Below are 22,611 nucleotides of genomic sequence, written 5' to 3'. Positions count from 1 at the left end.
TAGCATAGCCAAGGTAAAACTTTACATGGCCGTAAGACAATTCGATATCGCAACGAAATTGATAAGAATCACTAGGCTGACCTTGACCAATGTGCAAGGCCAGATAAAAGCAGCAGTATCACTCTCGAGACCATTCAACAACGGTCTAAGATAAACGGATCCCCTATCATGTATCCTCTTTAACCTGGTTCTGTAAAAAGGGATCCGCAATAGTAACTTTAAAGCGAGAGGAACCGGCCTCTGCAAGTTTACCTAATTAGTCATCTAGAATGGCGATATTGACGTTATGGAAGAACAACCCAAAATCTACAATCTACCTTCATCGGAATCAAACAGACGCCGTGAGATCTTGGCTTGCACATTGATGAACGATATCTAGGGTTGAAAATTACCGTCGATATGTTCAATTCAGAATCTGTCGCAGAGCCGTTCGTCCTGTTACTCTCTGTAACGACGAGTGGCGGCCATTAAGGACAACGAACGTGGTTTAATTGAAAGCTTCGACTTCTTGTTACTCGCAAAAAAGTATCCGCCATAATAAAAATAGCCACGACGATGGAATCCGCGCGTGATTTTTGGCAGCCAACAGAGTCTATTTCAGTTTACAAAACCTATTCCATTCGAAGCATTTCACTATAGGGTCAATGCTCTTACTATACAAGGCAATGATCTTGCTAATCTTCATGCATTCCACGGAGACCTGGGTTCTTAGCAAGAAAAATTGCGAATTCTTAGCCGCGTTTGAAAAGGAACACCCTGCCTCACGATCATAGGCTAGGACGCCCGACAGCTCTTAGGGATATCGAATTGGTGGATCTTGGCTTGAAATAGGGATGTCTGGAGTTCCTTACTAAGGCAGGCTTACACCGGATATCGGTTGTTGCGCCGTGAATGGTGCTGATGATGATGAGAGCCACGCAAATCAGGGTTTGCATACTGGAGCTGGTATGCTCATCATCCGAAAGAGACACATTAATGTCTATACTTTGTAAGAAATTCGTAGAAACTGGAGTTGTAGCACAGAATATAAACCTAGAGAAAACTGCTATATTCTTCTCTGCTTTGGAAGCCTACCATGTCAATATAGTGGAGACATTCCTATTTATAATAATCAGCAGCGTCGCTAAAAAAGCCGAGAGAGGTAACAATTCTGCAGCGCATCCTTGAAGAAGATATTTGACAGCATGCCTTACAAAGTGGCCAGATATAAACGGCAGCGGCTTCTATATAGTCTGTTTCTTTAGTGTCTCACAACAAAGTTTATCACGAACAGCTTGTCTAAATTTGGATTGATTGCCTCATCTAGTAGGATTTACATCAGAAATACAGGTTGTGACAAGTGACACGAATTAGACCGATTCGAATGCTGTCAGTTACAGGGAGATATTCTGAATTGAGTTCTTTAAGTTGCTCAGATGGGTGCCCTCAACGAATGGTTAACTGGGGATCGATGCATCAACAAACGCCTTAAAACGTTAATTTTCAATTACAAGTAATGATTTCTTCGCGGATGCTGCCTTTTTTCAAAAAAGAAGTTTTTGACGCATTACATTAAATATCTACTTTCTTTTAAAAGTGCTAACACTTTCTTCGAGGGTAGAAGCAACTCACCAGACGCTTTTCCACTATGCCCTGGGAACAGCATGCCTGAATATAGTGGCCAAGAGTTACTCGATATTTTATATGTATATAAAGGCGACGCGGCATCTGAAGAGCTGCTTCCGCCCTGGACAAAGCCATTAGTCTTCATAATTTCTGACAAATGGGGTACTTTGCCCCTTTGCCAGTATCCAAAATAGTTGAATGTTTAATTCAGAATTTGTGGTAGAGTCGTTCATCGTCCTGTTACGCGACGCGAGGCGGCCATCGCGGTTTAATTGTTTGTTTTCTTGTTACTGGCAAGACAGTATGCACCATATTAAAGGCAGACTGAACTTTAAGCTCAATATCATAGTTTTCCTGCTCATAAAGTTCCTAACTTCTATCCAGAAAGTATTTTCTTCGTTGTATATTATTTTAAATCTCAACATGCCGTTAATGCACGAAGACTGCTTCCTTTGTTAAATGACCAATATCCGGTCAAGTTTGAGAAGCGCTGATTGTTTGTTTATCTTTCCATTGAACGGTCTCAGTTGTCAGCTGACAACCAATTGTTGAATCATTTCGAGATGGTGGGTGTTTACGAATTGGAATTCAACCGTCGTTCGCGCAATTCTCCGTCGCGGCTGGCAGTCATTCAGTTGTTTTCGAGTCGTCGCGTGGTTTGTAGTGAAGAAGTTCTGAATAAATTATCAAAGTGGAGCGTGGGTTGTGAAATAATCACATTCAGTGCGAAGTGCTTTCTGTCCGTCCTTGGCCTACATTAGATATGTCAAGGTTGATCCCCGCCTGCCCTTTAATCGAAAGTTTTAATTGCTCAGTTGATAATTGTAACCGCCGCTGCCTTTTTACGTTGTGAAGAAGCTCAACATTCGCTACGTTCCTATGAAAAGCGTCCTAGCTCCGCGCGCGACTATCATTTTCGGCAATTGACTCGGGAATTTGAGACACGCGACCGGGGTCTCAAGTGCCAATTACACCCCCTCAGCCGGCGTCCAGGCTAGTCGCTCGATTAAACCTTCATTGCCGCCTCTAATTCTTGACGGCAATAAATCAATTGTCCACGTAAAAAGTGTTTGGCTGCATTTAAGCTGTTTGTAATCGTTTGTGAATTTATGCGGTGTCCACGAGATTAACTCGTTATTGGCCGGGGTTTCTAGGTGGTCAGTGTTTGCGGTGAGGGGTTGAGGAGGTCGAGTAGTCACCGACATTCTCTAGGCAGTTCTTTGATGTGGCGCCAGAATGGCCAATGATTCAGAGACGCAAGGCAGGAGCAGGAGGCGTAAAGGGGTTGGTTGCCAGAGGCTGTCGATGCGGGCCTCTGATGCCATTGCCGAGAGGTTCTACAAGTAAGTAGCCAAGCAGTCGCTTGCAATTCAAATTTTCCGTCGCCACAATTAATTTACAATTCAATTTTCATTGGGGGTACGTGAATGGAGTGCGGTCAATTGTAGTAAAGTTCAAGTGCCATTGCACTGCTCTCCAGAGGTTGGTGTGCATTTGGAACGGTCATTGGATGCAGTGATGTCGTGTGGACCTGATTAGAGTTAAAATGGTTAACAGATTTGAAGTGGTTGATTAGATTAATCCAAACAAAACATTTTAGAGCCAGAATCTAAGGGAAATCTTTTAGCGTTTCAAATAACACTTGAAAAGTTAGTTACGTAACGGCTTAAGTTCAAGTTCAGGCGACACAGCAAAGCGGATTATCTAATTTAATGCAATTGTTTATGTTCGTCGCCCCTAATGACTTCCATATGGCATATTCGCTAAGTAGAACTGATAATCAGCTCCATTGAGTGTTGTGCAGGCCTTTGTTCACTTTCTGTTCATGCCATATTTTTATTGACTTTTACTTTCCATTGCTCAGAGCAATTTACACGCAACGGGAAATCGAACGTCCTCTCTAGCGAGTTTATTGAATATCGGGCATAAAATTTTAAAAGGCGGTTGGGCGGAAATCACAGCTGGTTACCGAAGTGAAACACTTCCCTCAAGCCACGTTCATTTAGCCCATTATGAGCAGCAGGGGTATCTGCATCACTGTCTAGTTATCTTCACCCGGAATGGTGACGTTTCATTGCCGCACAAAGGGGCTTCATATTTAAGTAAATCGCAATAAGCGTCAGAGTAAGGAAGGGTACCTTCCGATCAATATCTTAGCATTTTGTTGCGTTAATCAGTTACGAAAGAAAATCAGCTTCTCGTATCAATTATTCGCTTTGTTAGCCTAAATATGTGGGCCTGCATTCAGAGATATTTCACCCACACAGAATGTTTCCGCATTTGCCATACCACGACTTATCATCGCGAGCCATTAGAGCGGCCTTCAGCGTCCGGTGCCAACGTTCCAGCATATTGGACTGCGGATTGTATGCCGTTTGAAGCCAAGGAGCTTTCCTAACTGCGAAAAGAGTAGATTGGAATTGCATTCCCTGGTCCGTGATGATAACGGCTCGAACACCAAAGCGCGAAATCCACTCTCGGCAGAGGGCCTCGGGACCAACGAACACAGCTAAGGGTACATTTGTCTAAGGAAATGCGATCAGTGTTGCATCACCAAGCTGTTGTTTGACTGTCTCAAATGCAAGGACGGCTTCAGCAGACCACGCAACCTCGCGGTGGTCTTTAATTTTGAGCCCAGACAAGTAGGCATGGTGATGAGCGGCCTTGGACAAGAAACGAAGGTTGAAGTTTAACATGCCCAAGAACCTTCGTAAATCCTTCACCTTCCTTAGGTGCTGATGGGAAATGAGTTCGCGGCCGCCAAACGCAAATTTTGCGGAATAAGGCTGTTCAAACGGGATACAGGGTGAACTGACACTTCAACGCCGCTGTCGACCAGGAAGCAACGTCTGCTTAGGGGGTCGAATATTGTAAGGCGACGTGGTATTGCGCTTCGAGTAGCCTTCGCCGAGACACCCAGCGAATTTAGTTTTTTGTTGAACCAAACGTACATTTTGTGGTACATTTAGTTGCATTAACTCCGTATTTCCGATGGTATCAGCAAACCGTCGAGGCCAATGAGGGTCCCGGCGTGCGACCACTTGAATGCGCCCCTCGGGAAGCAGACCTCGACCGTTATTGTGATCGAGATCTATCTTCCGAACCGTGTCCCCGGGAAATTTCCGCGACCATGGGGCGCGTGTACACCTCGTGCACTTTGTCCGCTGTGACGGCCAACACCTCTAGCGATCCCGAGTTCGCCAAAAAATGGCGCGGGTGCTTTCCGGGAGTAGTTGAAGCAAGATGTACTTTAGCTCCGAACCAACTTTATCCCCATCCAATTGCTTCATTTTTCGAAGCAATTGGCCTGGGGCATAGTTGCCTAAAGACAGCTCATTCAGCAGGTGATTGAGCTGTGTCTCTTCACTTGCTGAAAGGCGTCTTATCAACTGCTCCTTCAAGCGGTGGTCTTCACGTCGAGACCGATTAAGGTGTGGTTATACCGGGTGGTGTCCGTTGTAACGGCCGCCAGCCCAAATTGTGGCTCCAATTAACGGAACCACGCCGCCGGATTGCACCGACAAAAGGGAGGCATCCGGACAGCAACTACCGACAGCGGTGAACAATTTGTATATGACGGCATCCGGACAGCAACTACCGACAGCGGTGAACAATTTGTATATGACGAAAGGTATTTCGGTGTGAACTTTGGCACTGGCTAATGTCGGCTGAGTTGGACTGGGTTTTTGGCAGTTTTGGTGTTAGATCGCACCTACTCTAGAAATTCCATCCACAACTGCAATCACTCGAACCATTTTTCAGCGCATGTTAATCGGCCGTTATCAGAACCTTGGCATTGGTCTAGCATGTAATTCATCCTGAAACGTCGGAATCACTCGCACAAACACCATTCACTTTCAATCGTCTTACCTCAGCAATCTAGAAAACTCCCACCGAAACCTGAGGTGTTCCTGCATAAGTGCAGAACGCAGGCGAAACGAGACATCGGACGGAGGAAAACACATCCATCCGTCAGTGAGTCACGGTCGCGGCAGTAACAACATACACGAAAGTTTTGGATTAAATCGTCAAATTTAGATCATCTATTTTCTATTTAAGAATTGCGGGGTCCTAAGTTCGTATCCACTTGATGCCGGACCAGACCAAATGTGGAGCAGCTTACTCCATTTTTTTTTAGAGGAAGCCCTAAATGAGGGGTCCGTTTACCAAAAAAAAAGAGCGAGTAAGTTGTGATTTTCGGCCGAGAAAGGAGAAACTACCAACGGTCTTGTTGGCTCTTTCACTTTTGGTGTCAACGTTGCCACCATGTACCATATCCTGCCTTCATTAATGCGCTACGCAAAATCTCGCGCCGCCTGCGCGATCTGGATGAAGGCAGTTTGTACGTTTCCGGTAGTTCTTGCCATGATGCCGATATCGTCATCGTAGACCAGTAGTTGGGTGAACCTGAAAAGGATGCATGTCGCATTGACATCAACATCGCGGATCATTTTTCCAGGGCAAAGTAAAAAGGACACAGGATAGAATTGTTGATGTCGAATGGTCTCGCACATTGGTAAGGGTCAGCCCACTCCGTTTTGTCAATTTCGGGATATCAAATTCTCTCACGGCCGTGTACAGTTTTACCCTGGTTATGCTATCATAGGCGGCCGTGAAGTCGACGAAAAGGTGGTGCAACTGATGTCCATATTCCAATAGTTTTCCCATCGATTGCCGCAGAGAGAAAATCTCTCTTGTTTCTGATTTGCCTGACGTGAAGCCTCTTTGGCACAGGCTCCGTCCCTAATTGGCTGTTGAAATCTCCGTGTGATTTTGATATCATACTTGGTACAGGCTCCGAAGGGTTCGCTGTACTGCCTCGCGAAAGTATCCTTCTCCGACTCCATAGTATCCCCTGTGGAAGGCGTGAACCCTACTGGGGCTTATATTTCGGAATTTGCTTCGCAAACGCAGAATGGATAGCTTTCCACTTCTGTTTTCAAAGCCGATGACAACAGGTTTTATTTTTTGGCTAACTAGGGCACCTACTTCGAGTACATGTTTGGATGACCGCCGTAATATATGGTGTAAAACAGGTCCCCATCCAGCGCGTCTCTTGCAAAGCTTATATTGGGACAGGGTATTGGTTAGTTTTTAAGCAGCATTCGATCTGTACAGGGAGTGGACATTCCATGTCGGATTCGTCTTTGTAAAATCCGTCCAGTCCGAGACTCTTTTCGTCGCTCCGTAATTTTGGTTTCCCATGCAGGGTTGTTAGCCCTACCTGACATCCAACATGGAAGACCAGTTAGCGCGACTGGTCTGCATGGGACTCACCGTCCTTATCCGTCTGCAGTTTTTCATCAAAAACAAACTCGCAGCGATCATCACGTGGAGGTGGAGATAGTGCTTGATAGTAGAGCTATTGGTGTTAGTTCAGGTTTCCCAAGTTTTATGTTCCATCATATCATACCATTTGAGTTCCTCACAAATCAACAGAATGAAATTTATTGGGATAAATTTTTATATGCAAATTGCGCTGAAACGGATCAGAATTGAGTTAGTTTTGCAGCAAATAACAATGCATGATGGAAAATGGGTCACATATGACAAGGTCTACGAAAGGCAGCTGTTTCAGAATTAAAAGCAAGAAACTGGGATGGAAACTTTTACATCTTAGTTAAACGATTGTCACCATGTATCGTAAACTCCTAGACATGAGTTTACGATACAGTTGGTAGAACAATTTTGGACGTTGGTCAACTGGAGTTTGAGTCTCTCCACACCACCAATTTGATTTAAAACCGGGTAAGGGAAGAGTAGAACAATATTCTTCCTCAAGTCAGTCTTGGTTTTTAGGGGTTTATATAAAAAAAAAACCTTATTAAAATTACTTACTCTCTGTCTGGCTGTCTTTATTTTATTTTGGTCGATGAAAGGGGTAAGGCTATCGCTGGCTCCTCCTAGCCGTTTATGTGGGACTTTTACCCTCTAAAACCACCTTCTTCTCTTTCCATTCTCCCCGCGGGACACCCACATGGTATTACTTCGCTGGGTTGGGTCGAAATGTATCTCGCATTGGTGTTAACATTCGTATTTCTCTTTCTTTCATTCTTCCGGCTGATTTCTTCCTGCCTAAGCTTTTAATGGATGGCTGCTTATCACTTATCCTCTCATTCCGCGGTAGCTCGTGCGTTTCAGTTCTTACGAGTTGCTGCGGAGGCAGGAAATTCCTTCTTTCACTAGAATATCAACCGGGGTCAGTCCTACTATCGCGTAGACTACTTCATCGGATTTTGTTTTGTAAACGCATCATGTTCGAAACGCATGTACCGATATGTATCTTATCTTTTTCTTATTTGTTGTATTTTTCAGTACATCTGCCCACACTGGGATACCTACAATAGGATCGAACTGATACCCTATAAATAAGGAGTCGGCGGCTAGGCCTTCGACCACCTATATTTGGTAGCATTCTCGCAATCAGTGCTCCGATTTTATATGCTTTGCTTGCTGTACACTCAGCATATGAGTTAAAGTTTAGCCTCTGGTGAATCATTACGTCTAAATACTTGAGCGCAGGCTTGGAATGTATTCTTAGGGTTCCAACTTTGATCTTCGTGATTGTGCACTTTCTCCGTAATAAGTACTATTTCTGTCTTATGTTCTGCGAGCAGTAGACAAGCATTCTCTAATCAGGAGGAGGATCATCGACTGCTTCATTTGCATAAAGTTCGACTTCTTCGCGGAGACGGAGACGTCACACCAATGTCGTCAAACCAATGGAAGCCACACCAGGGTCAGTACTACTAAGATGGACCCTTGTGGGATTCCACATGTCGTTTGATATAATTTCATTCCTTCATCTGGTTCGCAGCACAGAAGCCTATCGATTAGGAAGTCGGACACAATACGCACCAGATACTTCGGTCCGGCTGAGTTGATTACCGACTTTTGCTCCATCTTGCGGAATTGAAGGCATTCTTCACATCGAGTGTGATCAATGCACAACATTTGTACTCATCCAGTGCGGCCTTAGTTGTGTTAGCCACTGGGCTAACTGTATCCGCCCGTCCTCCCCTTTCAAAAACCGAACAGATTCTCAGAGAGAAAACCTTCAATTGGAAGCAATCTGTTATAGATTAGTCGTTTGCTAGTATTATTTAGAAAGCATATTGGTCTGTAGGACGAAGCTTCACCCAAAGGTTTGTTTGGCTTGGGAATTAGTATTAGTTTATGCCTCTTTCACTGTGCAGGAAATGCTTCTTCTTTAACACATGCCATAAATGCCTCGGCAAACATATCCGGCGCTACTTTCACTGCTGCCTTGAAAGCTTTGTTAGGGGTGCTATCCAAGCCAGGCGGTTTATTTTCAAAATCCAAATCTGCTCATGTTACATATTATCAAATGCATTCCTAACGTTTATTTCTACCTAGGCGAAATGGTACACATGCAACTAATGCTGAGGATTCTGTAGGGATTTTGTAATGAGGCAACACGGCTGCATACAAATTATAGCTTTTGCTGTTGTCTTAGCTATTAAAGAATTTTGACTCGGGAATTTGGTTCGGGTGTGTTGTGGAAGTGGAGTGGCACCAAAAACGTTCAAATTTCCACAAACTGACCTTCCGTCTAAACTCAAAATAACAAAGGGACCTCCTCTAATATTAAGGCCTGAGGATGCCGAGGGAGTGTGGGAAACCGAAAGGCTTTATGAACATGTGAGGAAAGAGCAGCAGAAATTGAGGATGTGATCCGTCATGGATCTTATCTCTCGATCGCTGCATTCGGCTCCGTGCGCGCGGATGAGCCGTTATTTTCTTTATTTATTTATTACTAATAGATTCGCGCGAGTTCCCGATGTTTCTTTGTTATTTTCAAGTTCTGGTGTGGACCCAAGCATCGGTTCAATGACACGTGAAGCTTTGTAAAATGACATGGAAGTGACTGAAGTGTTCATTGAAACTTTTTCTCTATTAGTCGACTTCGACCACTCAATATGGACCTTTGTCAATCGTCCAATCCATATAGTCATTCAAGCAGTCGATGATTTCATGAGGACCCGTACAAAACTTTATACAAGTCTACAAAAAATCAAATCACTGATAAAGACAGTGCGTAACTAGGTAGCACTGTTGGCAATGTTTTTATTTAACTTTGCGTCGTATTTTAAGCGATCGCTGTTTTTGCTCAGTCATTCCATTTGTCATGAAATGATATGGAGATTAGTGTATTTGCATGGATTCGGCAAAGCGAATTTAAATTGTGAACGCTGAACCTTGATGCATATTGCCCGTGGTGATTCAAATCACACTTTCCAACCTGAATAAGGTGTGACAGCAACCGTATCTGCCAGTATTGTCTGCATTCTCGTTATTTTGATTTAAATAAAGATGTTGCATTCTGGGCAGTTATTTTGAATATTGTATTGATTCGTGTTAGGTATGAATTGAGAGAAAAACATCACTAGGCGTGGCTGTTAAGTACTCGATGATAACTGACGTATGAAATTTCATGAGCACTGTCATTGAAACTCCATGCAAACTTAAGGCATTTGAGCTTTTCTGACAGATGAGACAGTACCAATAAGGTTGAATTCAAGGGTCTGATCAACTTTTAGATTGCGAACATCCCCGCATATTTCGGTGTTTTCCAATAATCTGCTTGTTAAAGTAGTCAATTTTATAGTAACATTATCTTTATGGTCTATTCCTCAAAAAACACTCGTTGGTGGTTCAAATAAAAAATTCTTAGATCATCATCGGGGTTGCTTCTCTGGATGCGATCACTTTCGTCTGGCAATCTAGCAGCTGAAGTAGTTTTAGTAAGACTTGCTTCAAAAGGTATGTGCTGGTAGAACTGCAAAAAATCTATTATAATAATCGTTGGTGCGATAATCCAATTGCATGTACCACAATAAGGTTGGAGTGCTAACCTGTAGGAAGCATAAATCTAACGCGATCAAGACTGCGATGTTATCAAGTTAAGAAGGAAGCAATTTTAGGTTTGCATCTGATGGTTGTAAAGTGTGAAAATTTGAACCTATAAGTGAGGTGATAGTTAATATTACTGGTAAACTTGCACTCTTCCCCTTCACTGACCGGTCGCAGGATAGTAGGTTCTATTCAATGGAATAATCCACAATGGAGTTATCGTCCTTTTTGTCCCACTTCCGTTTCTGATATTATCCATGGGTATCTGGCTCAGAATACTGTGAATTCGCTTAAATCGCACGAGGAGGGGGATTTCGGCCAATCCAGTCTTTCCCTGAAGCGGTCAGCAATGTAATTCTGGAGGGAACCCCAGCTGTAGGCGATAGGCTGAAATCTGCAAAGCGGATATATGTTGTATGTATGAGTGTATGTGGTTTAGCTCCCTGCGTGCTTCAGTTGCTTGGGTTTCCATCATAGGATCGTTCATTGCAAGGTTAAAGATTGCTTGTGTGCTCATTGCTCTTAGAATGGCTATATGGACCTGGATAAGGTGGCTCCATGTCATCGCAGAAAACCTTTCCTCCAGGAGGAAAGGTATATTAAGATTGCCTAGAAAGGAAATATTGTCTGAAAAACTATTGAAGCACGATTTGCATTGCTTGTTTTGCCGTCAAATGTTTATATATTTGACAGCTCCAGGGTCGTCAGTGGAGAAGCTATCCGGCCCTTCCATCTCTCTGAGTTTGTGCTTCTGCCAATGGAAGAAAAAGTTGAGTTGATGAATGAGTGGATGCGTTCTGTGAATGATGATCTACTCAGGAAGCCGGCAAAAGTCTGTTGAGGCAGGATGCCCATAGGGAGGGGTTCTCTCTCCTCTGTTATAGCTCCTGGTAATGGATACCTTGCTATTGCTACTGGAGGGCACAAAGGTCTTCACACAAGCATTTACGGTCGATCTAGCCATAATAATTATCGGCAAGTTTGCAACACCGCAAGCACGCACGATAAGCACTAGGAAGACTGGACTAGTTATGTTCAGTAGGAACGTGAGGTGGAGCACCTACACGCTACCCGCCTTAGCAGGGGCAGAACTCCAGCTAGTACAAACAGTAAAATATTTAGGAGTACATCTCGACTCTAAGTTAACGTGGACCGACCGCGCCACTCGAAGCTATTCGAAATTTCCCCCGAATCCATTTCGAGGTAAAACGGAAAGCAGCTAACTACGCAAATAGGTTTGATACTATTGGCACGTGAAAATTCTAGTAGGACTTCAAACGGGGCACTGCCCCTTAAATTACCACATGGAAGAAATCGGAGTGGTGGTCTCGACCATATGTAGCCAATGCGAGAAGGAAGAGGAGACGGCGCTGCACTTCATATGCAACTACCCGGCCTTCGTAGACCTCAGACGAAGATACCTTGGTAAGGTTTTCTTCAACGAAAAGCCTGTAAATTTTCTGTTTCTGGAGAATGTTCTCAGATTCGTCGCCGGCGAGAGGCCGATGAATAGGCGATCTCCGGGGATAGTATAATGGGCCTAGCAAAGGTCTGAGTGATTGGAGCTGCAGCTTCCCTCACTACACAAAATTAACTTACTAACTATTATAGTAGGCCCGAACGAATGGCGTCGGAGCATACCACGTGTTGGATGGATGCTCTTCAGAGAGAAATCGTGTAAGGTTAAGGGGAAACGAAGTCATAATATTGCCATAATATTGTTGACCCTATGCTCACATGGCGAGATAGAGTCTGTGCTTTACTGAATGAATTGTTTTCTTGATACGAGCCTTCTTCTGTAGTGTTGAGAAATCTTGAAAGTCGGCTTGCTGGGATGGAGAGTGTGGCGATCAATTTCATGTACTACTCCCTTATTTTAGCACAGAGAGAACATAGCCTTACCTTGATATTGGTGTTGCAATTCCATATTTTTGACAAGACAGCGCTGTTTATACCGAGTGACATCAGGTTCGGTGCCGTTGTCGGTTGAAATAGCTTTCCTGAATATACAAATTGTTCGACATTTTTGATGTTCTGCCCATTTGCATCTAGGAAGAGTGCGGACTCGACTTTGGACTTCAAATTACTTAGAGATTTTACCTCCGTATTGTGTGTGACAATTTGTGCCATATGTCACTTTGATAATATCTATTAGTTTCTCCGGAATGCCATTTCTACGTAGAGCATTTCAGCTACATTCCCTCTTGACTGCCAGTTGCCGGGCTACTGAAGTGCCTTAGTTCGAGCTGTGACAAACAATTTCTTTTTCAAAAACGCTATTTGAGAGTTTTGTTAAGTGGCATCATAGAAGTGATTTCCGTCAGGTCGCCATTCAAAAAAACTAACAAGGAGCCCAATTGTCGGCCTGCACAGAGATGGCCGCCTCCTAAATAGAGCTGATTTCCTTTTAAGTTTTGCGGGTGACATCGCTATAGTATGCAGCGACTTTCGAAACCTCAACAACGTGGCCTGAGAATTGAAAAAAGTAGTTTTAGGATTAAGTCTATGAATAACAATAATCGATAGCTCAATAAGCCACTTTGGATCTAGATCTTGTAGTGTGTTAGAGCAGTTTTTTTCAAGATATTAACGGTACATTAATAGAGAATCCGATAAGCATTGCGATCAAAAATAAAACAAAGCAAAACCATGTCAAGGAAACGAATTCAATGCGAAGAGAACAATTTGCCAACAAAGCCTATTTTAAAAGAAACCAATATATTCTAAAAAATAACTAATAAAGGCAGGGGAAGTATTGAGGCGAATATTGGAACCAAAAAGGAATGAAATTGAATATTATGTTGTAATCAATTGAGTTATTGAAGAACTATAATTACTTCAAGAGTTATCGAAGTTAAGCATTGTTGCGCGTGATTAGAACTTAGGTGGGGGTCGAATTGTGATCATTTTTTTTAGTAAATGGATTCAATTATTCGAGAATAGATTATTTTTGAATCTACTTTAGTTGTGGACGCCTGCATCCTTGAACCTTATTATTGATAAGGAAGTAGACCCTTTTGGGACGCCGTCGCTGCTTTCGGTGTGACAGGAAAGGGAAGATCTTCCTTCCTTTTCCTTTTTTCAACATATCCTCTCTATCCTTCCCATCTTCCTCTTTTCGAGGTTGGGTTGAGAATTCAAACTTTTCCATGATGATATCAATAAATTCCATTTTGAGGTGCCATCATTTTTGAGGAAAAGCAACCGCTACGAGTTTTCTCAACGGGATTGAAGAAGAGGGACCGCTCTGTTTTCGCTCCATAACCTAGAAAATTCAATCTTTACTAGCCATCGTACCGTTTACTATTCCTCTTAGCGAGAATAGTTTTTTCGGAGCTAATTTATTTACATAGATGAGCATTTAAGACTCTGTTCCAGTGCCCAAAGCATTTTCTTTCTGAAAGTTTCTTGCCAAGTTCAGATGTGAGTCTCTTCGATCTAATGTTAATGATTTTGCACGATAGTTTCCAACGGATTTGATTTGGCCCCTACATTATGATTTCTCCTGAACTGCTTGTTCCAAATATTCAAAGAAGATTTATCATTCCGTTTTCACCTTTTGAGTCCTCTCATTCTCGCCCCCTAACTTCTTCAGCGGTTAAACATTAACATCGATAATTTGTTCAACTTTTCTGCATTTACATATGAAACTAATTCTCTGTTTATTTGTTCCAGAATTCTTCAAGAATGCACTGACGCTCGCTTCAGCTGCTTATGTCTAGTTTGAATACTAATTTATGTACACCAAATAAAAAGATAAAAAATAGAAATTAAACCGGCTATAATTCATACGGAATCAGATGACACAAATGCAACTGCTATCGAGATTCTCTAAAATAAATGGAAATATTTAGCAGAGCAGTTGGTTACACAAGAGAACAAGGCAGCAGGAAGTTTACTCGAATGCTATCTTCCCGCAAATTAAACAGAAAATGTTTTGCCTCACCCAACCAAGGGAGTCAATAATAAAATTGAAAAATTATGTATAAACATATCAATTTAATTGTAAGCAATAGTTATGAGAATCTATAGACATGATAAGTTGCTTTGATTAACACTCGTATTCATTTGTCATTGCAAAAAGTGAAAAAATGGGAAATCAATTCCTTATCCTTATCGATCCCACGCTTCAATGATAAAGGCAGCAATAAATTTTCTTACAAAAGCGAGAAAAGCACTTCACCTACTTATGATCGGGGCTAATCTGAACATGCAGCGAATCATATCAACTAATGATGTCAGGAATTTTGATTGGTGTTGTTTTCTTTGTATTGCAAAAAATGAATTGAATGCGCCGAGGACAAAAGGCTGTCAGCAGCTGTCAGTATTCATGAATGGTTTACCGGATTAGTTCTGAGAGAATGAATGGAATGTGAGTTAAAAGATTAGCGGGCGATTAGCCGGCTTTGTTATACAAGCTCTAACGCGAAATACTAGAAGCAAAGCAGTGAAGGAAGACGGGGTTCGGGATTATTCTGTACAGAAGATATAAATTTGCAACATTAGGCGGTTGTCACAGCAAAGCTATAACTTTTCAAATGACATTTGTCAAAATAAAGTCTTCAGTATTTTCAATCCCAAAGGCTGATCAAAACAGCGATGACTAGGTATGCTAGATTATGAGATTTGACACCCTCTGGACTACATTTCAATCAAAAAAATTGGCGTATCCGTATAAGAACAGAGCCTAAAGAAGGGGTGGACTGCTAAATGTGTGATCTATTCACTGTCAGTTATGCCATATAATCAACTCAATGAGACGTATGTTTGAAGTTTGTTATCAGTTAAAGCGCAAGGGGTGCATGCCACTCTTCCATTTAGTTATTTGTTGTATCGAAGTTGTGCACTATTTCTCTGAGGTTAGCATTTAAGGTCTTTTGGCCAACAACACGCTCCTCTTTTTGTCAATCGTAAATAAGTTTGGGCCGCTTCCTGATTGCAGGCAATATTTCAAACAAAAAATCACCACGCCACAAAGTTGCTTCGTCAATCGATGAAATTTACTGATAAACCATTGCGTATTTCAGTTTTTATCACCGATGCCGTAAACAGTCATATTCTTCGGTTTACAAAATATTATCAGCAAATTGTCGTTGCATTGAGTTCGTTGTTCTTATGGACTATTTATTGTGTAACTTTTATCAGCTATTACTAATCGAAATTCAATGTTTCTGAACACCTGCAGAAATTCCCTGATTAGATTAGAGATGAATACATTTTCATCCTGCAATTAATTAATGTTACTATTTCCATCTGTCTACACTGAGATCATGCAATTTATTGATCTGGGAAGTCTCGATTGGAGTCCAGTTTTAGCAAAAGGCAGGAAACTGAGAGACTGTAATATTCCTCAAAGACCACCACCTACGTGGATAATATCGTCTTGCTCTCTCACTGAGTTATGAAATAATTGAGCATTCACTATTGAGTCCCAAATCTAGAAATGCAGTTATTTGAATGTCTCTCTCTGTACTGCCATATGAGTGTCCTGTATAAAAAGTGACCGCCATTGTCATGCGAAAGCTCCAAGCTTTCATCTAGATCGTTGGGAGTATTCTGACTTGACACAGTGGCAGTGGCTAGGTCGCAGATTGTGAAGGGCTTCATTTCTAGCTATGTCATATGATGTAATCCACTATCCCAGGATAGGGACGAGTGAATTATTTTAGAACTAGGGGCCGAGAAGATGTGTAGTCCAAGTCCAAAGCACATTTCCGGAAGGAATTTATGGCAATTAAGTGATGGTTAAACGAACTGGACAATAACCTCGCATCGCAAAGTACGGACTGACAAACCCAAATGAATCTGAAGTTGTTGCGCACTGTTCTTCTCTTGAGGCTCCCAGTCTCAGAAAATTTTTTGATGTCCTTAGTTCTGGTTGCAGGTTACTTACAAATGAATTGTTCAAATGATTGAAAACGAACGTTTCATCACTTTTAACTGCTTATCATCATTTACTTAATCGAATGCACGGTTTCATCCAGTGCAGGGGCAACTCATCAAGCACAACCGAGGTGGTATCGGGGTATTGTTTTCCCCCTTAAGTCATAAACATATGGGTATGAATTATATTGATGATGGCATTTTTCCACTGCTTCTGGTTTACAGACCTCTCTTTATAGGCCAACATCCAAATTTGGAGAAAAAAAATAGATAATTTGACGTTCCGTTCATCAGACGCTTGCGTCATGTCTGCCCTGGGAGCATCGCGATCGAAGTGGGTACCAATTATCCCATTAGTTCGGTCCGACATCAAATGTATGTCGGATTCAGGACTTCCTCATTTCCTAAGCAACAACTAAATTTACGTCCTTGCATCCTTTTCATTGCAGAGCATTACTTACTTTGTCCTTGTGGTGCTCACGCCAACTCCATTCTTAAAGGTCAAAAGGAAAATCGCTGAAAGCCAGAGACGAAGAAATTTTTCGCCATTTGGCTCTATCGAATGCTTAATATGGGTGCAATCTCGAGGCTTTTAAATTTCCATCCAGCGTATCAAGCCTCCGTTGTTTCGGCCTGCCTTTTGGTCGTTTACCATCCACTTCGATGTTCAGACCAATTTTGGCAAGTGAATTCTCGTTAGCGCGAATTGCGGGACCATACCATCGAAGATCCCTCTCTCGCAACTTTTCCGCGATCGGTGCAACCCCATAACGATCGCGGATATCCTCATTTCGGATGTGGTCAAAACGTATGACTGGAATAGTGGCAACGTAACATCTTCGTATCCATGACCGCAAGAAGCCGTTCATTGTCTTTTATAGTCGGCCAACACTCAGAATCGTAGAGAGCGACAGGACGGACGACATTGCGGTAAATTTTAGATTTGAGATGTTCGTTGATACTTCGATCACAAAGAACACCAGTTGTGGAACGCCACTTCATCCAGGTTGCATTAATGCGTGAAGCAATTTCATAACAGTTCTCCATTGTGCAAAATGATTATTGTGGAAAGTGATGATTCCCCTCACCTCTGAGCACAACTTAGGGAAAAAGCAAATAAGTCACTTAGGGCTAGGTGGTCCAATAATTCAAATTGTGTGAGACACCGCATTGTTTTAGTACAATAGCATGAGATGAGGAAAGAATTTTAAGCCTCGGTACGGCTAATCGGTGAGGTCTTCTGTTTTTGGGGTTGCACAGTTTGGCTTCGATATTTCACACGGAAGGGGTACTTCTTCTCAATTCATCAATGTTGGTTTTATTTTCTGGGTAGCCTCCCCATAGCCATTTTAGGCCGCCCACCAGAGATGAGCAAATACTAACCCATGCACGGTCAGAAAAGAAAAGTCAACACATATTTAAACATAAAAAGGTATGCCCAAAAAAATTGCTCTGTGTGATTAGTAGGCGTCAAGTTCAGAATTCGTTGAAGCACTTTCTTACTGTCAAGTTGAGGTATCCACTGAGAATGACAATCAATCATAAAAAGGTGCGTGAATATACAGAAAATTGCCGAGTTGTATGTATGTACCTCCAGCAACTTCGTTGTTGCAAAGAGAGCAGAAGGTTTACCAAAATTATGCCATCCTCAGTGAAACCGTGTGAGTTAGAATTAAAGACTGCATTCAAAGTCCTCCCTGCTTCTGGTAAAAGGTGACTAATAGGGATAGAAATTTGTGGGTTAGCAACCTGCAAATTTCGAAACCTTACCGCTTCCAAAACGTCAACGCCTCGGATATAGATTTACCTCACGCCGAAGACCTTTGGCTATCGAAAATGACCTACGACTGATTTCTGTATTGTACGCACGCTCCTCAACAACAGTATTGAAAATCCCGAGAATACTCACTTTCTTTAACTCGAGAGACAATTCTACCAATATAAGTTGGACGTTCTGGGTCTAAACGAAGTAAGATGGTGGGATTCTGGAGAGTACTCCTCTCCTTCTTAGCATACTAATGGCAATGTGCTTTTGTACTCTGGAAAGCCAAGCGGTAGTAGAGGCGAATCCTTTGTCGTGTTTCTGACGGCTACCACGAAACGCGCTCTCTTAGTCTGAGAGCAGATTTTTGACAGGATTCTGACTGCAAGATTGCAGTCCATGTTAAGGAACATCACAGTTATACATTGCTATGTACCGACAGAGACTTCCGATATAGTGGAGAATGACGCTTCGTACGAACAATTGCAAGCAGCAGTAGAGGCTTCACAAAGGTGACTTTGTGATTATGGTGGATGATTTCCTTAGACGCCTGCACTTTTTCTTTACTGTTCTACGCCAAGTGCTCTTGAGACGATAAATCCGTCGGCCATTTTGGGAGAATGGATTCCACTGCATGAGCAGCAATGCAATTGTCGCCCCTCCTTAATGTGTTTCAGATAGTATTAGCCAGCGTACTCCGATTATACAACACAGACAGTTGTTCACGAAGGCTTGGAGCTGTTGAGTAACACTGGGTTCACTTTCCATGTACTACCGCATATACAGCACAGAGAGCACATTAGTATAGAACAGTCTCAACTTGAACTTGATGTTGAAAAAACTGCATTTTTCAGTTGTTCGACAGGCAGGGGAAGCGTTAATATGTCGGGCAACATTCAGTTCGGTGCTACCATTGATAGAAATCACGCTTCCTAAATCTTAAATAAAAATACAAATTGATCGACGCCGCCGAGGCTCTGCCCATTAATGCAGAGAGGGAGAGTGCGATGATAGACTGAGAACCTCTGTTTTGTTGTTGTTTATCTTTAGTCCAATTCTATTTGCCTTTCTTTCCAAATCCAGAGGCATTTGGCCAAGCAGAGCAAACAGATCCGCATGGTCGAGGTGTTTGAGGAAACATGAAACAGTTTGAAAAACATCACCGAGAACAAAAAGACGGCAGACTCTACTTTGGACCTAGAAATAATCCGAGACTTTACAGCACAGGACATTTTTCGCCATCATATATCGCTCTGATAATAGCTATTAGTTTTCCCGGATTGCCCTTCCTGCCTAGAGCATTTCAAGTACATTCCCCATTCAGCGTATTGATGGCTCTCGTTTGCTTGGAGGAACAGTTCGTATTCGCATGTTAGGTTGACTAGCCATTTCATCCACAAGAGGAGGAACTTCTCAGGATGTGATCTGATTAAAAACCATGGTGAAGTGTTCTATCCACCTTGCTCGTCACAGAACCATCGAAAGATTTGCGACCACATGCAAGGTCTTTCGTGATATTCTGCGGCATCTTCCGCTTCAATGACTTGCACAATAATCACATCACGCCCGCCGTCACTCACAGCGATCAATAAAGCTTCCGTAGTGAGCCAGATCTTATGACTTTCGGGACGAGGCCAACGACAAGTGTAGCACCCGAGAAAAGAGTATTTTTTATGACAGCCCAACGATCGTCGATATTTTTAGGTGGGTTACCCAGTATATCCGCCGTCTATTCAGCAAGATAGCTCTCCCATTGTCGAGCAGCAGCTCCTGCAGGCGGACACAACCAGCAAGCGAACGTAAGCGACCATCAGATGGTGATCTCTTTTGACATCGATGTCAGCACCTCTCTTGTTATCTACATCCAGGGGATAACTCCTAAATCTATTGCTGATCGGGAAGTGGTCAATCTGATTGCTCGCTTGGTATTTGGTATCGGTCAGTTGAAACCCAACTGACCTTATTCAAAGGTATGTCCTCGAACAACATACCACCAAAGACGAGGCGGTGGAAGTTGTAGAAATTCACAAACCTCCCAATATTATCCTTATGATCGCTAAGACCTAATATCGCCATCATATGTTCGCGGTGTTTTTCTCGTCTAATTGCTCGTAGAAGGCATCCTTCTCCACTATATCGGAAATCTCCATTGGTGCATAGTAGTGTATAGTATGTTCCTTAGCTTGAATCAGAATCTTTCAGTCGGAATCCTATCAGAAACCGGTTCCCTGGTCAAGAGAGCATAATGGCTGTCACAAACAACCTGAAACCGGATTTACGTCTTCTATCATTTGGCTTTCCATAGTTCAAAAACTCATTGCTCTAAGTGTGGCAAGAGGAGAGGAGCACTCTCCAGAGTCCCACCATCTTTTTTCGCTAAAGCCTAAAATAGCTAGCTTATATGATTGGAAATCTCACTTGAGTTAGAGACAACCAGCATTCTGGGGACCCTCAAGACTGTTGTCGAGAAGGGTACCCACATTCCAGAAACCAATTGCAGTCCGTTTTCGATAGGCAAAGGTCGAAGCCATGAGGTCAATCTCAATTCGAGGCGTTGTTAACGTTTCGCAACAGTAAAGCAGTAAAATTTAGAAATTTGCAGGTCGCTAAGCCACAAATTTCTATTCCTTTTGCTCGCCTTTCACGACAAGCGGGGAAGACTTTAAGTGTATTCTTAAGCCCCAACTCACAGGGCACATGTACGTGTTTACTTCGGACTAATTTACTTACGTTTTGACGCCGCCTATGCGCCAAGAACCTTTGCCCATTTCTCAACAGGATCGGGTCGAATTAGGTGAACGCCCTAGCATTTCTCTGGTGCTTTAGATCTCTCCATACGATCGTTTTGTTTTAAACGACGTATGCATTTTTTTGGTCGTAGTGGAGTAACCCCAACCATACTTCGCTTATCTCTTTTTCTGATCTCAGTATTTTATTTTTGTTTCACTGAAGATACTACAAAGTACGTTGCCTCTAACCCTAACCCTTTATCTGGCCTTGGGACTAGCATGCTATGTAAATACCATTTCGGAGTATATTAGTCTCTTTAGTTTCAATAGGAAAGTGTAATTGCAGTCATCCATCTTTTTCAATTTCTATATGAGATTACTTTCGTGGAATCTATTAGACAATTCTGAGGAGCCTTTATTTTAGGCTGACGGACTGTGGATTTTATTTTTCGGAGAATATTGTTGCATGTTTAGCCCCTTTTTTAAGGTTTTGTTTGCAAAACAAAACCTTATTGAAACCGGTCCAATGTCTGTCTGTCTGTCTGTGTTTGTCACACACATTTTTCTCAGTTCTATATTCAAATGTATCACAGAAGAAGCAAACAAAACCTTTCATATCTGAAGCGCCTAGCTTCCGGTTTCCCGACTTGTTTTAAAATTCTTTGAATTTGCACCTTATCCAAATACATTGCAAATTATCATTCTTAGAGACTGGTTCCCATTTATGCACATCCTTCAGACACTACACACTTATGCCAGTGGTTTTTCCAGTTTTCGATGCATACCGATAGTCACTTCCAAGTATAGCCTTCAGAGTGCGCGTCGATTCATGTTGGATCATATTGGATATTTGGATCTCTTCAATTGACTCAAAAAGAATTCCCTGAAGCGGTCTTTTAAGTTTGGAGAACAGTCAGAAGTCGCACGGAGCTAAATCAAGCGAATATTGTTAATGTTCATTTTGGGAAGTTTGGTGGTATTCCTACAACTATGGGTAAAGTTAGGATAAGTCAAAGGTGTCACACTCAGTTGAAATTACGTCAATAGTAGGGCATACTTAATTCATATTCACTATGAACTATGTACAAGTGAAACCATCATGCACTTAAACATTCTTACATTAGAAATCTACAAAAACGTTCATACCTCAGTACCGAACTTTCGGTTTCCCACTTGTTTGCTATCGTTGCCAATTTGACTCATGCCACCGCATCCTTATAGGTTTTACAGATCTGAAATTTATAGTTTTGCCGCTCCAGGTGGATTTATGAGCATATCCTCCTGTTTGAATCTCGTCTTTGGGCTTGAATCTTAGATTCGAGCCTGAAGCTTCTGCGAGCTTGACAATGGAGGCCAAGATCATGTTATTTTTTGGAGGGGCGTACTCCCTTCACTCGACCTGAAGACATTTTCTACGCTTTCTTGTCTTGCAGTGAGAAAACGTAGCCTGGAGACTTCTGGATTTCCTTCTGGTGGCCAGTGGAGGTTTCTGAATTATTCTCCCCACATAATTGAGCGTTCGGTTATCAACACGTGCATGAAATAGCTTCAACAATTTCCAACTCAATGTTTCACAGAAATTATTTTCAATTAGATTGATCTATGTAATTCCGCAAGGCTTATTGCATGAATTAAGATAAAGACATCAAAGTGATTGCAGTGTAAGATAGCTAATTCTGGTTGTATAGAGGAACACATGACTGCATTCAATTGATCATCTATTTTTTCCTGAATTCCACGGTCGCGTTCCTCTCCAGC

At 42.3% G+C, this 22,611-nt stretch overlaps 1 protein-coding gene across 1 annotated transcript in view; it reads left to right on the top strand.

Annotated features, from left to right (window-relative positions):
* The first annotated feature begins 2,172 nt into the window (after positions 1–2,172).
* LOC119659805 (NPC intracellular cholesterol transporter 1 homolog 1b-like) overlaps positions 2,173–22,611 on the top strand; it is a 40,204-nt gene continuing 19,765 nt past the window's right edge. Inside the window, exon 1 of the mRNA XM_038068073.1 lies at positions 2,173–2,948. Within this exon, the coding sequence (XP_037924001.1) occupies positions 2,842–2,948 (107 nt within the window). The 5' untranslated portion in view covers positions 2,173–2,841. The remainder of the gene's footprint in view (positions 2,949–22,611) is intronic.

The sequence above is a fragment of the Hermetia illucens genome, chromosome 6 (genome assembly GCF_905115235.1).
Source record: "Hermetia illucens chromosome 6, iHerIll2.2.curated.20191125, whole genome shotgun sequence".
NCBI classification, from domain to species: Eukaryota; Metazoa; Arthropoda; class Insecta; order Diptera; family Stratiomyidae; genus Hermetia; species Hermetia illucens.
Note: the sequence above shows the minus strand (reverse complement) of the source record. Positions and strands in the feature narration are given on the sequence as shown.